This window comes from Sorex fumeus, unplaced genomic scaffold, assembly GCF_029834395.1.
Source record: "Sorex fumeus unplaced genomic scaffold, SorFum_2.1 ptg000122l, whole genome shotgun sequence".
Classification (NCBI taxonomy): domain Eukaryota; kingdom Metazoa; phylum Chordata; class Mammalia; order Eulipotyphla; family Soricidae; genus Sorex; species Sorex fumeus.
The window spans coordinates 11,402,382-11,417,739 of record NW_026606179.1 but is presented as its reverse complement, the minus strand read 5'-3'; the positions used below and the strand labels follow the sequence as shown (position 1 = coordinate 11,417,739).

Sequence of the window (15,358 nt, the reverse complement as noted above, 5' to 3'; positions counted from 1 at the left end):
GCACAGAATCAGGAGTAAGCCCCGAGTATTGCTGGATATGACCCAACCCCCCTCTCAAAAAATTAAAAAAAAAAACCCAACTTCCAGATGCTTCTCCTGATCCCCCTCCTCTGGCTGGTACAAGGTTTACTGTCAGGCATCCAAATGCAAGCAAAACAGATCATGTCTCCACCCTCCCCTGATTCTAACTCTCCCTCCACTCCCCTGCAGCTTGCGGTACCTCTGAGGCTACAGCTTACCTGGATGAGCTGCGTCTGGCTGTGGCCTGGAATCGCGTGGACATTGCTCAGAGTGAACTCTTTCGGGGTGACATCCAGTGGCGGGTAAGGGCCTGGGGCCTAGGAGCTGGGGCTCCTGGCAAGGAGACACACTCTCTTCCTGCCCTGACCTCAGCATCTGGTCCTGTCTTTCATTATGGCCTTGGCAGTTATGCCTTAACTGACAGTCCATCTGTCCACTGCATCCTGTGTTCTCTTTCCTCATCCATTCCCATCCATTCATGGATCCATCCCTGAATCCCCTCCTGCCATCCCCACCTATCCTATCCTCTATCTCCCATCCATTCACTCCACCCCATCCATCTATCCATTCTTCCTTCCCTCCAAACATCTATAAATCCATGCATTCATCCTTCATCTTTCATCCCTCTATCCACTCCTTCACCCATCCATCTATAAATCCATCCATCATCCATCCATTCATCCATCTATAAATCCACCCACCCACCCACGCAATCCATCCCATTCTGCCATTCCATTCATCCATTCACTCCTTCATCCCCCATTCATCCATTCAGCACCCCAGCCCATTCCCTCCTACTCATCCACCCACCCCTCCACTCATCCCTCCATGCCCTTCTACCCTTCCCTCTGTCCCTCACCTAGCCCTCCCTCCCTAACCATCCATCCACCCTTTCATCTCCCATCTATCTATCCATCACCCCCCATCTCTTGTCCTTAACCTGTCTCTCTTCTCTCCCCACCATGCATCCTGCCACCGCCCCATCCAGTCCTTCCATCTGGAGGCCTCCCTCATGGACGCCCTGCTCAACGACCGACCGGACTTCGTGCGCTTGCTCATCTCGCATGGACTCAGCCTAGGCCATTTCCTGACCAAAGCGCGCCTGGCCCAGCTCTACAGTGCGGCGCCCCCTAACTCACTCATCCGCAGTCTCCTGGACCAGGTGTCCCACAGCGCGGGCAACAAAACCCAAGTTGTTAAACCGTCAGTGGAGCCTCAACCCCCAGACGTGGGGCAGTTGCTGCGGCTGCTGCTGGGGGAGACTTGTGCGCCCAAATACCGCGTGGCTGACGCCGCGGATCCCCACCTGGACCACGGCTGCAGGGAGAGTGTGAGGACTTGGGGCGTGTCCTCGCGCGGAGGGGCGTGTCCTGGGCGTGGTCACACAGGGCCGGGCCAGTGTTGGGCCGGGCCAACTCTCACCATGCCTCCCGCCCACAGACCTGCCTGCTGCTCTCCAACACTGCTCCGCTGGAACTCGGGTTGGACGCTGTGCTCGGGCAGGCACCCTGGAGTGACCTGCTCCTCTGGGCTCTGCTACTGAACAGGGCTCAGATGGCCGTGTACTTCTGGGAGATGGTGAGTGCTGACTTTAGGTCTGATCTACTCCCGCCTGCATCGCCTCCTTATTGTCCACCAGCCTCCAAAGGAATGGATCCTTCAGAGACATAGTCCGGCGGGTAAGGCGCTAGCCTTGCACGCAGCAGACCCGGGTTTGATTCCTGACACCCCACATAGTTCCCCAAGTACTGCCGGGAGTGAGTCCTGAGTGCAGAGCCAGGAGTAACCTCTGAGCACTGTTGGGTGTGGCCCCCAAAGAAAAGTAAACAAAACCCAAAGGAAAGTAACTCTGAACCCTCTGGTCACCCCGACTCCTGACCCATCCTACCTTCCCGAAGGGACTCCAACCGCGGCTGCAGCCTTTCTGTCATGTTATGCACTCGGGTAACCCACCTGTCCCTTAACGGCAGATCTCTGACAAACGGCAGATCTCTGACAAAATACAATCATTCTTTGGTCAGATGAGAGCACAGCAAGCAGGGCACCTTCCTTGCACGTGGCTGACCTGGTTCAATCCCCGACACCCCACATAGTCCCCCAAGCACCAGCAGGAGTGATTCCTGAACATGGAGTCAGGAGTAAGCCCTGAGCATGGCAGGGTGAGGCCCCCAAACAAAAACAATAAGACCAAACACATAAAGGTTGAATGGCTTCTAACCACTCTGAGACCCCACTGGTACATCTCTTTCTCACTGTCTCTTCTGCCAGGACTTGAACCAAGGACCTCTTGATCTTTCGAGTTGCACACACTCTGAGCAATATCCCAGCCCCTTTGAGGACATTTTTCATTTGGGTGACTGTCCCGTCCCCAGGTCCAGGATTTCTCTTTCTTCACTTTCTCTGTGTGTGAGATCTCATTCTCCTGGATTCCTGTGTAGTTCTTTGTCCAGGCTTTGTTTTGAGCCAGTTAATCGCATCTCTAGTAAATATACAGCTTTGGAAGGTTTGGGCAAACTTCTGAATTTGGAACTGAAACCTGGACACCTTGAATATTCTGTGATAGCCATTCTAGAAACCAGCTTAGCTTCCACCAGGCTGTCTGGCTGGTATCCACAATTGTGTGTGGCCGCGATTTGTATTGTTTATTTAGCCATCAGCTAGTGACTTCAAAGAGATTTCCTGAAATGTTTGGGATAGGGGAGGAAGAACCCCAAACTCTCACTGTTTAGATGGGCTTCGCATCAGTCTTTTATCCTTTTGTTTTCTTTTGGGGGGCACACCATCTTGTGTTCAGCGCTGACTACTGGCTCTGTGCTCAGGGATCACTCCTATGGGGTTTGGGCACCCTATGTGGTGCTGGGGATTGAATCCGGGTTGGCAGCGTGGATGGCAAATGCCTCACCCCAGTACTCTCTCTTGGTCCTAGTGCTGATTCTATCTTTCCTAAAAGGACTTCATGCTGAGCATGAACTAGTAGAGTGAGCATTTACTCTCAGAAGTAGAGGATGGTCTGGAGAGATGGAGAGTTAAGACAGTGTGGGCCCACTCTTCTCCCCCCCACCCCTGCCAATGCCCCTGTGGGTTTATCAAAGGTCAAGAGCCTACAGAGTGAATTTTCTTGGGTGAGATTTTTCTTGTAACTGGATGAGATTTTTTCTCACGATCCATTTGGCTTTGACTCTGTTGGAAGTTAGGTTTGAACATTAGCCTTGAAGTTAGGGCTCCAGGAATGGGGTGATAGTAATAGAGGGGAGGGTCTTGCCTTCACATTGCCAACCTGGGTCTGATCCCCAGAACCCTGGGAGAGTCCCTGAGCACCGCCAGATGTGATTCCTGAGTGCAGAGCCAGGAGTAAGCCCTGAGCATCACCGGATGTGGCCCCAAAACCAAAACCCCAAACTAGCACTTTTGCTTGGCTTCCCTGTTCCCACCCCTCACACCCATCTTTTTCCATATGCCCATGCACCACCCAAATAATTCCTGATCTAATTGCCTAGCAGAGTCCTTGTTTTCTGTAACTGTTATTCTTTGCCTCTGTTGGTTCCTTCCTGTTCTAGAAATGCTTTCACCTACTTGGAAGGCACATCTGTCCCTGCTGAAGCCAGGAGCTATTCCTCTGGGGAGTTGAGGGCCGGTCCCACCAGCCAGCTGCCCCACCATCCCAGGACTGGGGGTTGAACCTTTGGCGATGGCCAGAGATTTCTTAGCAACTCTCCATGCTCCCTTTGCTCCAACTTTGCCCTTTCTTTCTCCAGGCAGCGTTGTTTGGTAGTAAATTCCAGAGCTCTGCAAGCCTCCATTCTGCCAGCTTTTGCCAACTTCCTTAGGCTTTTCTGCAGGATGGAGTTGGGGCTTCTCCACTCTCCGCCTGATTAGGTGACATCTGCCTCGCTCCTGATCTGTCACTCTTGCTGTTGTTCTAACCGCAGCTCTGGGTCTAACTCTGTTCCCTGAGCCCTCTCACGGCCCCTCGTTGGCACCAGGTGTCCAGTGCCTCTTAGATTCTCCCCCCACCTAACTGCACCTTCAGCTGCTTATCACCCTGGTTCACCTCTGACTGGCTCCATCCCTTCACCTGATCCGGGCCTTCCCCTTCCTGTCCCCCCTTTCCTGGGAACCCCACCCTGGGCCCTGGTCTGAGCCTCACTCCAGTCTCTCCCCCTCCAGGGCTCTAATGCCGTGGCCTCAGCTCTCGGGGCCTGCTTGCTGCTGCGAGTACTGGCGCGCCTGGAGGCCGAGGCTGAGGAGGCAGCGCGCAGGAAGGACCTGGCAGTCAAGTTTGAAGGGCTGGGTGTGGGTGCGTGGGGCCTGGGTCCCCGGGGGCAAAGGGTATGATATCCCGTCTCTCCCGTGTCACTGGCCTCCGCTCATGTCCTGCCTTGCCCCTAGATCTCTTCGGTGAGTGCTATCGTAGCAGTGAGGCCCGGGCCGCCCGCCTCCTTCTGCGCCGCTGCCCACTCTGGGGCAACGCCACTTGCCTCCAGCTGGCCATGCAGGCTGACTCCCGGGCCTTCTTTGCCCAGGATGGGGTCCAGGTGAGCATTGGAAGAACCCCGGGTTGAGCCCTGGGGACCCTGGAGAACCAGCCCTGGCTAGTGTGTGTGTGTTGGCAAGGGTTTTGGGTCTTGAGAAGCATCCCTGCTTTGAGCCCCTGCTTCTCTCAGTAAGGCTGTACTTCCAGAAGATGTCTCCCCAACTCATCACTGCCAAGTGTCTCTTCCTTAAGAGGTCTGGACCATATCCCTCCCCATTTCCTTCCCAGGTCCCTCATTGCACAATTCGAATGACGTCATCGAATCATTCCCTTCGCTCTATTAGGACTCTGGCTTAGGAAACCCCTCCCTTCCTACAGGAAATTATTTCCTGCTCGTTCCCCAGAAACTCTCCTGCCTCCTGAGCATTTGTAAACTTTCCCAGCACCCTGATAGAGGCTCTGAGTGGCTCCTTCAGGACAGGAAGTCCCATTTTTTAAAAAAAATTTATTTATTGAATCACTGTGAGAACAGCCACAAAGCCTTTCAGTTTAAGTCTCAGTTGGTCATACAATGATCAAACATCCATCCCTTCACCAGTGCACATTTTCCACCACCAAGAACCCCAGTATAGCCCCCCTCCCACCCCTCCCTCTGCCCGTGTGGCAGATTTCTACTTTACTCTCTCTCTACGTTGATCACATTCAATATTACGACAGAAGACCCACCGTTATTATTTGAAATTCTCCCCAACAATCAGACCTGCCAAAAAGACATCATTAGATAATTTGTTTTCTGTTGCTGATTATGAAGAGCATATGATGTCGTATCATGGCCACGTGATTTTGGATTTCTGATATTTTAGTAATAAGTCTGGAGAGATTACTGCCAAAAACTGCTGGGTTCTGAGATTGGTTTGCGTGCCTCTGGGATCATGGTCGTTCAGGAGCCGGAGGATGCATTCGTGGGCGGCAACTCAGGGCCTTGTCAGGGCGGGGAGCAGGACTGGTTCCACCACCCCATCCCATGAGGCCCCACGTGCCTCCTCACTGCATTCTCATACCTGGCAGGACAGAAAGTCCCATCTGCCTAATAAGAAGTTCCATCCACCCAGAAGGAAGTCCAGTTTACCACACCAGGAAGTCCACCCTCACCTGTGGGGTTGATATGTCAAATGATGACCCAGTGGCAAAAACTCATGGATTCCAAACTGGGCTCCTTCTTTAACCTCCCTGAGTGTATCATTGGTGGAAGAGGAGAAAAGACTGAAATCTGTGTCCCTGGAGGTATAGTGGGAGGTAGAACTAATCTGTGGAAATACTCCACAGAGTTCCCACTCTTTCTCTTAGTAATGTTGACTGTGGAACTCTCCTTGTCCACACCGGGTGTGCTCAGCTGTTGGGCCTAATCCCCACCCTAACATTGAGCACTTGCTCTGTGCTCTGCAGTGGGACTTGAATCCTTGTCTGGGGTCTTCGGAAAGGGTCCCTGGGGAGACTCAGGCTCCTAATTATCCCTGCACCCCACAGTCTCTGCTGACACAGAAGTGGTGGGGGGAGATGGACAGCAGCACCCCCATCTGGGCCCTGGTTCTCGCCTTCTTTTGTCCCCCACTCATCTACACCAACCTCATCACCTTCAGGTCAGTCCCCTGGGAGTTAGCTTGGTCAGGAGCGGGTGCTCAGCTTCTCCTTTTGGCTCTTTCTACTTGGTGTTGCTCCTGCACGTTCTTGGGGTGAGCTTTTTGGGGTGTTCTCTGGGGATCTCCTGATTCTGCTACCTATTGGCCATGACTCTGGGGGAAGAGCCCCCCTCCCTTTCCTTCTTGTGATGCCTGAGTCTGCACACTTGGTCCCTGTCATGCTTTGGTGTTGCCTGCTGGGGATCTCACAGCAGGGTGTGGTGTTTGCATTCTCAGCTATGGTGTTTGCTGTGGTACACTCTGGCTAGGGGCACTTTCGCACATTCTGGTATAGCTCACCTAGGGTGTTTTTGGTGCTCACGTGCATGCTTTTGGAGGGGAGGGAGTCCTACTTCCCGGCTGTGGTCCTTTGTCCATGTTTTCTTGGGGGTGCTTGTTGGAGACTGCACTTTGTGCTGATACACCTAGCCGTGGCATGACTAGACATCACTTGTGGTTTGCGGAGCACAGAGAGCAGAGCCGCCAGGATCAAGCTCAGCACATCCTCTTGTATCCTGGATTGGACTCATGGTCTCATGTTGGCAAGGAGGGCACCAAGTCACTGGACCATTGCCAGACCCTGTGTGTGTGTGTGTGTGCGTGCGTGTGTGTGTGTGTGTGTGTGTGTGTGTGTGTGTGTGTGTGCGAGAGAGAGAGAGAGAGAGAGAGAGAGAGAGAGTTCATTCTGTTTCTCACTCTGATCCCAACGTACAGGAAGTCAGAAGAGGAGTCCACACAGAAGGACCTGGAGTTTGACGTGGACAAGGGCATCAACGGGGAAGGGCCTGTGGGGTGAGTCTATGGAAGGTCCCTGGGTGACTCGAGAGCACGAGAAGTTGGGAGCCAGCTGCAGGTCCAGTGGGCCTCAATAAACATGGTTTCTGAAAACCGAAGACGTTTCCAAAATGCTCAACTCTTGGTTTTGCCACTAAGGAGGGCCTCCTTGGGAATCCATTTGCTTCTCTTTTTGGGGTGTGGGTGGGCTTGGGGCCACACCAGGTGGTGCTCAGGGGCTGGCTCCGTGCTTGGGGGACCACATGTGGTGCCGGAGACTTGAAACCCAGGCCGGCAGATGTTCCTTAATCCCTATAGAGCTGTCTGGGGCCTTTTATTTATCTCTCATTATGAGATAAAGTAGGGGTGTTTACCCTCATTCTCTAAGGAGAAAAAAAATTTTTTTATGGTGACTGTTACAAGTACGAACTTCCAGTTTCAGAAGTCTGTAAAACTTGCATACCGCATAAGACCAGTCAAACTTAAATATGTATGTCAACATAATTTCTTGGAGACAGCACACAGAAAATACAAAATATTTATCAAGATAGGAGAAAACAAAGACTAAAACTTGGACCGATGAAAGGAGGTTCCAGTGTTAGGCTTCATGTGGTGCCCTCATTTCATGATTTCTCAAATATGTGAGACCAAGATGGTAATTGAGGTACTGGAAAATTGACACTTTCCAGTTTTCCACTTTTCATTTAATTCTCTTAACAATGCTTGGCAAGAGAGTCCATGATTATCCCCATTTTACAGATGAAATAACTGAGGCGTTACCTCCTTGGCCTCAGATTCGGAACTTGGTAAGTGGTCAGGCTGGGATTTGAATCCCAGACATTCTTTTTTTTTTTTTAATAAATTTATTTATTGAATCACCGTGAGAACAGTTAAAAAGCTTTTGGGTTTAAATCTCAGTCATACAATGATGAAACACCTGTCCCTTCAGCAGTGCCCATTTTCCACCACCAAAAACCCCAGTATACGCCCCATCCCACACCCTCCCCCTACCTGTGGGGCAGATGATTTCCACATTACTCTCTGTCTACTTTGATTTCATTCAATATTTTGACCCCAGACCCACCATTGTTATTTGTGATTTTACTCCAACACTCAGATCTGCCGAAAAGGCAACAATAGACAATTTGTTCTCTATTGCTGATTATGAACAACATATGATGTTGCGCAGCCGCAGTAGTGGTCGTGCAATTTTGGAATTCTGAAATTTTAGCAATTAAATCTGGAGGGATTTCTGCCAAAACCTGCTGGGTTCCGAGATTTGTTCCTGAGTGGGATCATGGCCATTAAGCAGCTTGATCAGGAGCCAGAGAGGCCGTTCGTGGGCGGTGACTTGGGGGTCTCGTTGGTGGGGGAGGAGGAAAGGGCTGACTCCACCCCCATCCCGTGAAGCCCCGCGTGTCTCATCACTGTGGGCCGAAACCTGACTGTCCAATGGCCTCTGGAGGATGGCGGCCAGCGAGCCGCCAGGAGGAACATGCCAAGGCACGAAACCTATTCCCACCTGGGGTGGCCTGGAGCCTCTAACCTACTGTGGGGACTGGACGCATTTCTGCCAGAAGCTGCTGGGTTCAAAGATTTGTTTCTGAGTCTCTGGGACTCATGGCAGTTAAGCAGCTTGATGAGGAGCCAGAGAGGCCACTCGTGGGCGGCGACTTGGGTGAACCCCAGATATTCTTGGTCTTCAGTTTGTTCTTGTGACTGTTATGGAGAGCCACCTGGGAGGCTGGTGGTCATGGGGGCAATGCCAGGAATCCTGTGCGCAGATTCAAGATGTCAGATTCCAGTTGGGGAGCTGCATTGTTTTTTTGCCCACCACAGGCAAAATTTCTGACACCAAATATGACTGCCTGGCCAGAGAGCAGGTACTGGTATCTGAGAAAATTAGGCCGGATAATCAGATCCCTGAGTGTGTGGGTCTAAGCTTCATATTCAGGGACTGCGTGATTACCTCAGGAGTCAAGTACAGGAATGTGAGGGGGTCAGAGGTCATGGTGGAAAAATGGAAGTCAGGGAGCCAGAGGCTGAGAGGTTGTGAAGAAGAGGGATTGGAGAAAAAAGCGTTAGAGATTCCTTCCTCCTCCCTCCCTCCCTCCCTCTCTCCCCCTTCCCTCCCTCCTTTCTTTTTTAAGCTATTCAGAATGCTGTGCTTGGGGTTACTCCAGGCAGTGCTGGGATCAAGTGCTTTCTGGAATCTTCGTTCGACTCCCACATTCAGAGCCTGTGCCCCAGCCAGTGGAGCTCTCTCTCCTCTTCCACTGGTTTATTTGCTGTTATTTTGTCTGCTCCGTCTGCTTCATTTTCTTATGTTGCCCACTGGGGTGGAATCATCCACTACTTCTCTTTTTTTCTTCTGATTTATTTTGTTTCATACAGTCTCTTTGAGTTCCTTCCATTTGGCTAAAAATGGCACACTTTCATCTCTTCCTTTTTTATTTTATTTTTTATTATTTTTTGTTTGTTATGTTTTGTTTTTGGGTCACTCCCGGCGATGCTCAGGGATTACTCCTGGCTCTGCACTCAGGAATTACTCTTGGCGGTGCTCAGGGGACCATATGGGATGCTGGGATTCAAACCTGGGTCAGCCTCGTGCAAGGCCCTATCTGCTGTGCCCTATCTCTTCCTTTTTAGAGCTAAATTCCACATTGCCCATAAATTGCCTATTCCTTAACTGGGGTCTCTCAGCAGGCACTGGGGCTGTTTTCATATCTTAGCTGCAGGGAGTGGTGCTGCATTCAACATCGGAGACCTGGGGCACTCTCCCTGGGAGTTTTCTTGTTCTTCGGATCCAAGTCCAGAGGTGGGCTTCCTGGATTCTATGGGAGTTCTGTGCTAAGCTCCCCAAGACAATTTCACACTGGCTCCCCTGAAGCAGCTGCACCAATTTATTCTCCCAATAACAGCGCATGAGGGACCCCTTTTCTCAGGTCAGTAGTCCTAAGGGGAAGGGATTTCTGAGGTTAGAAACGGGATCAGGGGACTGGAGCGATAGCACAGCAGGTAGGGCATTTGCCTTGCACTTGGCCAACCCAGGTTCTATTCCCAGCACCCCATAGGGTCCCCTGAGCACCACCAGGAGTAATTCCTGAGTGCAGAGCCAGGAGTAAACCCTGTGCATCGTCGGGTGTCACCCAACAAAACAAACAAACACTGTCCTCCCATTGTTCATCGATTTGCTCGAGCGGGCCCAGTAACATCTCCATTGTGAGACTTCTTGTTACTGTGTTTGGCATATTAAATACTTTCGGTAGCTTGCCAGGCTCTCTGAGAGGGACGGAGGAATCGAACCTGGCTCGGTCGGGCTGGCTGCGCGCAAAGCAAACGCCCTACCGCTGTGCTATTACTTGACCCAGAAGCCAAAAAAAAAAAAAAAAAAAAGAACAGGGGATCAAAAGTCAAAGAGATGGCCAGAGAGAGCGAGCAAAATTTTACAGTGAGTAAAATGCTTTCTTGAATATAGCCAATTCAGGTTCGATCCCCAGCACTGCATGTTTCCCATAACCACCAGGAGTGATCCTTGAGCACAGAGCCAGTAGTAAACCCTGAACCTGGAACCCCAAAATAAAGTCAGGAGATGGTGTGGAGAGATCGGGGTCAGATTACGGGGAGAGAAGGCACTTGTCTTGCATACAGTAGATCTTGGTTCATCCCCAACACTGTAGAGGGTCCCCAACACCACCAAGGGTCATACCTGAGTACAGAGCAAAATGGCCCCATCTGCACTGCCAGGTGTGGCCCCGAACGAAGCAGAATCAGGGGGATGAAGGAGGCAGACAGCACTAATGTCATAATCAGGCTGAGAGCCAGGCTTAGAGGTCAGGCTGAGCCCTCCCCTCTCCCTCTTTTCCCCTAGGCCGCCTGACGCCCCAGAGAAGACGACTTTGGGGGTGTTACAGCCATCCAGACGCAGAGGCTACTCCCCACGCCTGCGCTGCTGGTCCCAGTTCTGGGGGGCCCCCGTGACGGCCTTCATGGGCAACGTGGTCAGCTACCTCCTCTTCCTGCTGCTCTTCGCCCGGGTGCTGCTCATAGACTTTGGGCCTGAGCCCCCAGGGGCCCTGGAGCTGCTGCTCTACTTCTGGGCCTTCACACTGCTCTGTGAGGAGTTCCGCCAGGGGCTGGGGGGTGGCTGGGGCAACCTGGCCTCCCGTGGGCCGGGCCACAGTCCCGGCCGGGCCCCACTACGCCACCGCCTACATCTCTACCTCAGTGACACGTGGAACCAGTGTGACTTGGTGGCCCTCACCTGCTTCCTCCTGGGCGTAGGCTGCCGGTGAGTAACCCCTGATACCTGATCCCCCATCTTGGTGACTTTTAACCCCTCCAGCCCTTGGGAATGGCTGTGGGGGGAACCTCTATTTTGGGCCTTTCTGGTGGGCAGAGGGTTCTGTCCCTACTCTTCAGACAGCAACACTGATAGAAAGCACCATGTCCCCATGGTGCAGAACTGGGGCAGTGTCCAGTGTCTTCCCAAACGGATATCCACATTAGGGTTCAGATGAGAGCCCCACAGTCCCCAAAGTGTCTTCCCCCCAGCACTAGCTCTCCAGCTTCTGGTCTCTATTTTTACCTTATCTAGAGTTAAAACATTCATAAATAGACCGGAGTGCATGCATGGTCCCATCTCTGGTAGCACCTCAAGATGAAAAAACAAAGAATTCATGATGAAACAAAAACAGAATTTTTTTCTTTTTCTTTTTTTTTTTTTTGGCTTAGCAGTGCTCAGGGCTTTTTCTTGGCTCTGCACTCAGGGATCAGCCCTGGTAGGGCTCAGGGGCCCATCTTGGGTGCTGGGGACCCTGGTCAGTCCCGTGTAAGGCAATTGCTCTACCCACTGTACTCTCCCTGGCCCCAGGGAGAAATTTTATTTCCATCATATGGGTTGCTATATTGCTATATCGTGGGCTCCTCTCTGTCTCTTTTTCCGTGAATTGAGGAGCATATTCTGTTTTCCTAGTTAGGTCGTATTTTCTTCTGCCCATTAGCTTTGCTGGAACTCTGTATTTTACCTTTCATAGGCTGTTAGAGGGTAGAGTGATAGCACAGGGGTGGAGCGATAGCACAGCGGAAGGGCGTTTTCCTTGCAGGCGCGTGGTCTGTCGGGCCAACCGGTGTTTGATTCCTCCGAACCCGGCAAGCTACCGAGAGTATCTCGCCTGCACGGCAAAGCCTGGCAAGCTCCCCATGATGTATTCGATATGCCAAACACAGTAACAACAAGTCTCACAATGGAGACGTTACTGGGCCCGCTGGAGCAAATCGATGAACAACGGGAGGACAGTGCAGTACTACAGGCTGTTGGAATATTCCAGCAGGTTTTTCAACTTGAGAATGTGAGCACCTGGTAGCCTTGTGCTCCGATCATCGTCTATCCAAGCAGGAGCTAACGGGTGTCGGTTTGGCACTGAGCGAACCCGGACATCTGATGCTGGGAGAACCCGTTTCCCTTGGCATTCCGTGACCTATGACCCCTTTGCGTGTTCGCATCCCAGGCTAACCCCGGGTCTGTATGACCTGGGTCGTACTGTCCTCTGCCTGGACTTCATGGTCTTCACACTGCGACTGCTGCACATCTTTACAGTCAACAAGCAACTGGGACCCAAGATCGTCATTGTGAACAAGATGGTGAGGGGCGGAGCGGGGTGGGGCCAGGCCAGGGAAGGGCGGGGCTTAGCAGGAAGGGTGGGAACAAGTCGGGAAAGGGCGTGGTCAGGCGGGGAGGGCGGGGCTTAGCGAGAGGGGTTGGAACAAGCCAGGGAAGGGAGGGGCCAGGAGGGTTCTCACGCAGATGAAGACGAAGGATGTCTCCTGCAGATGAAGGATGTCTTCTTCTTCCTCTTCTTCCTGGGCGTGTGGCTAGTTGCTTACGGGGTAGCCACGGAGGGGCTCCTTCGGCCTCGGGACCGTGATCTCCCCAGCATCCTGCGCCGCGTCTTCTATCGACCGTACCTACAAATCTTTGGGCAGATCCCCCAGGAGGAGATGGACGGTGAGGAGGATGAGCCCCTCTGACCCTGTCCCTGGGTCTCTGCACCTCTTGTTCTGAGTCCCTGAACCTGCCTTATTGCGTCTCTGCCCCTCTCTGGATCTCTGCTGAATCCCTGTCTCCGTTCACAGCGGCCTTAATGGACCATGTCAACTGCTCCTCAGACCCAGGATTTTGGGCACTCCCAAAGGGGGTCCAGGCAGGCTCCTGTGTCTCCTCTTATGCCAACTGGCTAGTAGTGCTCCTCCTCATCGTCTTCCTGCTCGTGGCCAACATCCTGCTGCTCAATTTACTCATTGCCATGTTCAGGTGAGGCCTTAAGATTCTGAGATCAATTCTGTTCGGCGTGACTTTTGACGTTCGTATGACTCTTGATCCCGTCCTGACCCTTCTCCCGCACAAGATTCTTTGTTGTTGTTTGGGGGAGGGGGAGAGCTCACCCAGCAGTGCTCAGGGGTTATTCCTGGCTCTGCATTAAGGAATCACTCCTGGTGAACTCGGGAGACTATATGGTATGCCCAGGATTCAACCCAGGTTGGTAGTGTGCTATCTCTCCAGCCTGTTGTTGTTTTGGGATCTTACCTGGTGTGGCTCAGAGGTCACTCCTGATGGTGTTTGGGTGTCCATAAGTGGTGCCAGGCATAGAACGGGGATCAACCAATAAGCTCTAGTATGGCTATGCATATTTTTTTTTTTTTTTTGCTATAGCCAGAGATGCTCAAGGGTTATTCCTAGCTCTACACTCAGAAATTACTCCTGGTGGGTTCAGGGGATCATATGGAGTGCTGGGAATCAAACCTGATTGACCATATACAAGGCAGGCACTGTACCTGCTATACTCTTGCTCTGGCTCCTGGTTTTGTCTGTTTTTATTTCTTTGGGATATGTTTCTATCCCAAAAGTGCACATTCTGGGTCACACAGAGATGCAATGTCAGGTTTTTGAGGAGCTGCCAAAGTGTTTTCTGCCTGCTTTTATGTTTCCACAAGCAATATATGGGAGTTCCAATTTCTCCACATCCTTGCCAATAGTTTTTAATTTTCCTTAATCAAATATTATCTCCAGTCTAGTGGGTATGAATTGGTATTTCATTGTGGTTTTTATTTGAATTTCCCTAACGACTAATAATGCTTAGCATCTTTCTATGTACTTGTTGACTATTTGTGCATCTTCTTTGGAGAGATGTCTGTTAAAATCCACTGTCCATTTTATTTAATCTTCTATTTTTTGGGGAGTGGAGGATATACCTGGCAGTGCTCAGGGGTCACTCCTGGTGGCACTTGGGGGACCAGGTGTGGTGCCAGGAATAGAACCCCAGGTAAGCTTCTTATCCCCTCTACTATCTCTCTGGCCCTTCCACTGCCCATTTTCATATTGAATTCTTTGTCACTTTGTTGTTGAATGATTGAAATTCTAATTTGTTGGTTTGGTTGTTGGTTTTGGGTGCCCAGGGGTTGCTTTTGTTCCTTCTAAGGTACCATGTGGTTCCAGGGATTCCACCTTTTAACTATTTCCACCACCTCCTCTTCCCCATAGCATCTTTATGTATATTCTCAATACCAACTTCTGATGGTAGATGATTTTCTCTCATTCTGTGGGTTTTCTTTTCTTTTTCTTAATAATATCCTTGGTGGAACTGAAGTGGATAGTACAGCAGATAGAGTGCTTGTCTTGTGAATAGCCAACTCTGGTTCCATCTCCAAGACTCCATAGGGTCCCCTGAGCACTGTCAGGAGTGATCCGTGAGTCCCAGAGCCAGGAGTAAACCCTGAGCATTGCCAGGGGTGCTCCTAAAAACAAAAAAATCACTTTTTTAAAATGTAGGAATACTGCTATTTATTCCGCAATTAAGCTGATTGAATAAAACAAAAATTCCTTTTATGCACCAACGTTTTAAATTTTGTTCAAGTTCAGTTTACCTTTCTTTTATTTATTTGCTTGTAGTATTTGTTTTCTTTGTGGGCTATACCGGCAGTGCTTGACTTTAGAACAAAATTTGAAATCGGAAAGTGTTTATCCTTCACCATTGTTCTTTTTCAGTTTTGTTTGTTTTGTTCAATCCCTGGCGCCTGGGTGCTCAGGAGATCATATGGGATGCCATGGATTGAACCTGGGTTGGCCACATGCAAGGCAAAAGCCCTACCCACTGTTACTATAGCTTCAGTTCCCCATTGTTGTTTTTCAAGATTGCTTTTGTTGTTTAGGATCTCATGCAATTCCATTTGAATTTAAGGATCAGCTTTTTCACTCTGCAAAAGGTCGGTGGGAAGTTGATAGACAGCGCGTTAGATTTGTAGATAGTTTCTGGGTGGCATTTTTGTCTCAACAATTTTAAATCTTCATACTCATGTTTGCATTTATTTAAATATTCTTGTAGTTTGGGCTTCACAGTTTTTGTAGTTTGGT

General features: G+C 50.8%; 1 protein-coding gene across 1 annotated transcript in view; it reads left to right on the top strand.

The window, feature by feature from the left end:
• Positions 1-15,358, top strand: part of TRPM4 (transient receptor potential cation channel subfamily M member 4) — a 33,441-nt gene that overhangs the window by 14,228 nt on the left and 3,855 nt on the right. The window contains exons 10-20 of the mRNA XM_056135968.1: positions 211-323; positions 1,010-1,351; positions 1,462-1,599; positions 4,189-4,318; positions 4,411-4,556; positions 6,023-6,135; positions 6,889-6,966; positions 10,820-11,239; positions 12,459-12,591; positions 12,781-12,955; positions 13,084-13,261. Of these exons, the coding sequence (XP_055991943.1) occupies positions 211-323; positions 1,010-1,351; positions 1,462-1,599; positions 4,189-4,318; positions 4,411-4,556; positions 6,023-6,135; positions 6,889-6,966; positions 10,820-11,239; positions 12,459-12,591; positions 12,781-12,955; positions 13,084-13,261 (1,966 nt within the window). The remainder of the gene's footprint in view (positions 1-210; positions 324-1,009; positions 1,352-1,461; positions 1,600-4,188; positions 4,319-4,410; positions 4,557-6,022; positions 6,136-6,888; positions 6,967-10,819; positions 11,240-12,458; positions 12,592-12,780; positions 12,956-13,083; positions 13,262-15,358) is intronic.